Raw genomic sequence first — 6,106 nt, 5'->3', positions numbered from 1 at the left:
GTGTCAAAAACAAGGTTGCAATTGCAGGTACAGCCTGCAGTGATCATGTTTCAGACTTTCTATAATAGGACTGTTCTTGGCTGTGTACTTATGTCGACCCATTAAGAACTTCAATGAGCCAATTAATCGGCATAGCTTTGATCACACACAACAAACAATGGTCAGCAACAAAAAAGGGCATCGCACGATCTACCTTTTTCAACCCTGCAATGGCTGTGAGAACAAGTACTGCTACCTGACCTGACCTGAGAAGGTCACAATGATGATGCTTTTGTTGGGTGCCATGAATGAATTTGTAGATCACATAGCCATTGCCCCTGGTTGGTAAACCCTCTGCATTTTGTAGCTCCTTTGGTTAGAATGATTAAAATTTTGCTAGTATGAGTTTTGATAGTAGAAAAATGTTTCACCTACCAAAAATCTCGTGCCAAGGGTCAATCTGATGAGCATTCAGGTCAGAGTTGACTCCAGAAAAGTGATGCCAGCTACAAGCATGAGCATTGAAATACACCAGATTTTTAAAAAAATAAACCCTATAAACAAAGAAAGTTTGACTTTGACCTGTCACATGTACACACTGCATCTAGCAGTTCCACAATGGCAGCTACAGCTCACCTGTCACACTCATACAAAAGGAAATAAATTTGTGGTGGATGGGATCAGTTGCCTGTCATGAACCGGAAAAGCAGTCGTTGACAGGGAGAGGCTGCACTAGTCTTGATAAATCTTTGCGCTGATGCAGACATAAAACTGCTCATCATCCATGGATTATGTCATGCTCACAAGATGATCAACTCAATTAGTAAATGTCTACTTCTCGAATCCAAACTTCCTTTCTATTTTGCATTCACATGTCCACTTCCTTTCTTTCTGTTTTGAAAGAAACATGTCTACTTCTTGAGTCCAAACTTTCAGACCTGTGAGACTGCAGGCTCTCTGAACTGCACAACATGTAAGCTCAAAGCAGTAGTGAAATGTCTCTCAGAAGAAAGGGACATGGCAAAATAATTAACATAATTAACATTGAGGATCTAAGGATGATTACAGGTCCCATCACAACTCAATTCAGGACGACAGGTACTAGGAGCAGACAGCATTCTTCTTTCTTTGTACAAGATGAAAGCTCCTCCCATACATAGCCTGGAAGAGGAAGTGAAGGAAAACACACACACACACACACACAGAGCAAAACGGGAATTTGGTTCGGTTACCTATACTAGTCAGTTCGGTTTCATCTTAACTAACTAGACAGCAAACGGCGCAAACCCGAGACGAAGCCAGATCTTCGACCCGGTTCGCTTCAGTGTTCGCCCTGAAAAAAGGAGGCTCTCTCTCTCTCTCTCTCTTTCTCTCTCTCTCTCTCTGTGTATGTTATACGCCAGGGAGCAGACGGTCGATTAGCTCTCGGCAGCCATGGCGGCGGTGGGCACTATACAACCGCAACTGCAGGTGCCAGGGGAAACTCCATGGCGGGCGGCGGGTCGGGCCAGCAAAACTCGAAGGGGGCCTCGATCACGGGGACCGGGGCCGGGAGGGTGATCTCTCTGGGGCAGGCCTCGGTGTAGTGGAACTCGATCTGGAGGCGGTGGTGCAGCGGCGTGGATGCCATGAGCCCCTTCTTGATGTCGGCCTGCAGCTCGCGGATCGGGATGGCGGCCAGGAAGCTCTTGATGTACTCCTTGCATGCCTCCTTGCCCTTTAGCACAAGCTCGCTCTCCTCGGTGTCGGTCCCGCTGTCCTGCTCGGTGGAGGAGCTTTCCGTAGCAGAATCCTTGTGGTGTGCTGCGCTGGAGTCAGGGCTGCCTTCTTTCTTCTCAGCGGGCTCTCTGTGAATTGTGGTCTTGTCATCGAACTTCAAGATGTATGCCTGGTTGCAACCTTCATATAGCCTCTCACCAAGTGTATCGATGATGTAGTATGCATCAGCCTCGACCTTAAGGACGAAAAAATGGTCGTTCCAGCTGACAACATAAAGAGTAGGCTTCTCAGTCGTAGAAGCCTCCGCTGCTTGGCTGATCTCTTCCCAGATGTTATCGAATGACATGGCACCATCAAGGAAGTCAAATCCACTGCCATCCTCTGCACTTTCAGGCTGGAAAAACCCAACGAATGACTTGTTAGGAGCAACTGTGAGCGGGCGGATCTTGGCATGAAGTACTGTCTCAAGATCAAAGTGCTTGTCAGGGAAGCGCTCTCTATAGGTCTCAGTCTCACAAAGTTTTCTCCACTCTAGAGACCCTTCTCGGATGAGGCTGTCAAACTGTGAGCGGATTGGCATCAGCTCCTGGTTTGCCTGGAACCAGTCCGCGATGACAGCCACCAGTGCGGTGCAGGCACTCTCCCCAGCAGCCCGTTCACTCCTCTGGTCTATTGATGCGAAGAACACCTGGGTGGAAAGCTTCAAATGCCCATCACGACTAAGTACCTCCTTTGACTCCCAGTTCCCCACAACAAAATTGTCATCGCCAAATACTGACTCCATAGTACTAACAGAACCACTTGATCCCTGAAAATAAGAAAGATCATATGCTATATCAGCAAGCCTCCAACGATGGTGCCACAAAACCAAGAAAAACAAAGGGAAATGGGCACAAAAGCAGTAAACAGAAAGTTAAATTCAAGAATCGTGTCTGAGATATGAAAGAAATATGTACCCCGGAAACGGATTCATCAGAAGAGGTTAATAGCCGACGATCATAGTCAATATCATCGCCACCCTCTTCTCCATTCTTGTTCTTCAATAACGGTTCTCCTTTCTTCGGCAGTTTGACCTTTCTCCAAGGAAGTATGCTCCTTTTTCGCCGAATAACTACCGAGGAATTCTCCTCTGAAGTGGATGATGGCTCTTTCTCTACATGATAGCCAGCATCAGATATACGGTGACTGTAATATATCCAGTCCTCGTGCTCTCCATCAACCCTTGCATGTGCATAAAAGAGGCCTCCAGCTACATTCACAGACTGCAGCGAACCATAGCTGAAGGACTTCCTGACAGTTGAACCCCCTAAGTCATCATCCCTCTGTCTATCATCTAGATCATCATCAGAGTCAATAACACAAGGGTATTCGGCACCGTCACTATGAACATACTTATCACTGCTGTCATCCTCTCTCTTAGCCTTCTTAGACCTCCGAGTCGACACAAGATCAGTGATGATTTTCACCTTTCTCAGCCCAGCTTTAATAACAGAATGCTCATCTTTTCCAGAAGGAACAGAGTCACCAGATGATGGTGACAATGGGACACAAGCAACAGAACGCTGTGCTGCATCTGGTGATTGGTGAGGAAGCCTTAGTTCCACCAAACTCAGAGTGAGCTGAAAAAAAGGACAGTAATTAACAAACTGGTTGACTATATGATATATGGTGTTCCAATGAGAAACCAAGATATATTGTACAAGAAAGTGTCACTGGTTTATAGCATCATATCACCAACATACATGAAGTGATGGGGAAGACTCAGGTGTGCCATTGGGCACCGATAATGGGAGGATAATCTCAACATCCTCTTCAGCAGCAGATGTGTAATCTGCTAGGTTCAGTGATGCAGTTCCCAAAACTAATTCACCTTTTGGGCCTTTATTCGAATCCTGCAACAATAAAAACAAAACACTTCAGAATAAAGTGCAGGAATACATTAGGACAGGCCAACCAAAAGAAGATGCAAAGCGTTCTACACATTCCAATTTACACTAGTTCAACTCAGCAAAGCTGGTAGCCTGCATCATGTGGATTTAAATGCTATGGTCAATTTACAATAGTTTAACTCAGCATAACCAGTAGCCTGCCATGTAAAGATTTAAATGATGCGGTCATTTTGCACTAGTTGAACTCAGCACAACTGGTAGCCTGCCTCATATGAATTTAAATGTGTCGGTGAGGAAATACAGTAGAGGGTATATGGCGCCAATTGTAGCTATCCGTTTCTTTTCCCTGATAATTGGGTGCCAACTGGCAAACTCCCACTAGATTCGCTTCCAGTTACACAGTACTCGAAATAATAAATGGCACAGCGGCGAATCACCAAGCAAACAACACGACAAAACGGCAATACCGCCAATCACAACCTAGTAGAAACAGCTGGGACAACAAGGCACAGCATCACATTTTTTTCATTGTATCGGTGTTTGTCTAGAGGCTCACAAAGCAACAATTGGCAGGACAAGTACAATAAGCCTAATCAATTCATGCCCGGACAATCTCTCCTGAGTTTGCGAAGCCCGGCAAGAGTATAATTAATTGTATGTTGCATTATATCGCTTTCTCCTTGTACCATACCTAGTTTACGACAGCAAAGCTGAAGCTACTAACATGAACAAGATAGATACTTATCATTAAATCGACAGCTAGGCTTTCATATATTCAAATAACTCAGTTTCCAAGACAAACATACACTGGCTAAAAAACAATTCATTGTTACCAGTAAGCTATTCAAAAATTTGCAATAAAGCTAAACCAATTTGGAGATTCCAGATGGAGTAACAACTACATGGCCTAATAACCACCAGAATCCTAATCATTGACACAGCCTGATCATCACAATAGCCAAAAAGGGCAGAAAAGTGGCTAAGATCAATAATCCTATCGTCACAAAAAACTGAAATAAAAACCAGCCCCAACCACACTCCTTGCATACTTTTCAGAAGAAAAATAAACTTATAATCAATTTTATATTTGTTATATTCTGGAATTGTTCTATATTCTGTTAAAGCTTCGTATTTGTTTCCATAGATTGTTTCCTTGCCATAAATAAAAGGCAAGATCCAAAGGAATTATAAATAAGTTATCGTTTTCAACGAAAAACCAATGAGGCTGACTTTTTCAACGAGAAAAAAAAAGTCAAAACTTTCACCATCACCATGACCGGGGATGAAATTCTAAAAAAAAAAGATCCAAGCAGGAACGGTTCAAAGACCCCACACGGGAAACTTTCGATCCAATGACCCAATCGAATCAGAACCGAAGAGTGGGTGGGGAAATCGTCAAGATAACAAATACATCGATCCAATTTCTACGTCAAGAACATACATCGAAATTACTTTCTTCTTCACACGGAAAAAAGGTAGCAGTAGCAGTACGCGGAGAGGGGAGTGTGCTCACATTGAGGACGGAGAAGGAGAGGTCCCAGGGGTGGAACGCGGCGGCGGGCTTGCGGTGCGATGCCGCGGTGAGGGTGACAACGTCCTCGAACTCCTCGTCCCACTCCACGGCCGCCGCCGAGGACTCCGCCTCCGCCTCCAACGCCGGTGCCGCGGGCGCCTCGAGGCGCGTGCGGTTGCGGCAGACCCGGAGGCCCTTCCACCTGGCCTTGGGGCCCTTCCACTTGAGCTCGACGGCCATCCTGGCCTCGGCGTCCGCGTCCGTCGCCGGCAGGCCCTCCGCCCGCCGCACCACCAGCCGCACGCTGAACTTCCTCGCCGCCGGCGGCCACGGCCACCGCATCGCCAGCATCAACGAGCCTCACCGCACCCCCTACCTCCGGCGCAGGCGCCCAATCGAAGAACGGCCAAGAACTCCTCCGTCCGTCCGTCCGTCCGTCCGTCCAAGAACGGCGCTGCACGGGCGGGCGAGGGCGGAAACGGGCGCGACGGGGCGGATTGCGGCGATTGGCGAGGGGGGGCAGCGGATTTGTGTCGGGGCCGGGTCGGGATTCGGGGGGTTCGTTGGAGATTGGGACGCGGAGGTGGAGGAGGAGGAAGAAGAATATACGAGGAGAGAGACGCAGCGGGCGGACGGAGGGAGGAGAGTGAGCAACTAAGAAAGAAATAATAACGCACGCGGCGTCGGAGGGCCATTCCCGTAATTTGCCATTTCCGTATTACATTTTAGTTGTTTATGTTGGGTTTCTCGTGTCCCGTAACGTGTTTGGGATAATGATGGCCGTCGGATGCCGGAGCGAGGGCGGCGATGCGCGCGCGTTGACCGACGGAGTTGGTCGTCGTTGCTGCCTTACGTATTTGGTGCCTTGGGCCAGATCCAAGCGGTTACGAACGGTTAGTTAATTAGCTAATCCTTAATTAATCACCATGGATAATTCCTTGTGAAATATTATCCCCGTCCGCTCTAAAATATACTAGTGCTACTATTTCGAGTTGAGTTGAGCTCT

The 6,106-nt window shown here is 47.2% G+C and overlaps 1 protein-coding gene across 1 annotated transcript; it reads right to left on the bottom strand.

Moving 5' to 3' along the window:
- Positions 1-1,005: 1,005 nt before the first annotated feature.
- LOC123396515 lies at positions 1,006-5,741 on the bottom strand. Its single transcript, XM_045091431.1, has 4 exons — positions 5,101-5,741; positions 3,441-3,590; positions 2,655-3,317; positions 1,006-2,506 (listed from the first exon to the last, which is right to left on the bottom strand). The coding sequence occupies exons 1-4, from the start codon at positions 5,449-5,451 to the stop codon at positions 1,430-1,432; spliced, it is 2,241 nt and encodes a 746-aa protein (XP_044947366.1). The 5' UTR covers positions 5,452-5,741; the 3' UTR covers positions 1,006-1,429.
- Between the last annotated feature and the right edge of the window lie 365 nt (positions 5,742-6,106).

This window comes from Hordeum vulgare, chromosome 5H, assembly GCF_904849725.1.
Source record: "Hordeum vulgare subsp. vulgare chromosome 5H, MorexV3_pseudomolecules_assembly, whole genome shotgun sequence".
Taxonomy (NCBI): Eukaryota; Viridiplantae; Streptophyta; class Magnoliopsida; order Poales; family Poaceae; genus Hordeum; species Hordeum vulgare.
This window is presented reverse-complemented; position numbering and strand designations above follow the sequence as displayed.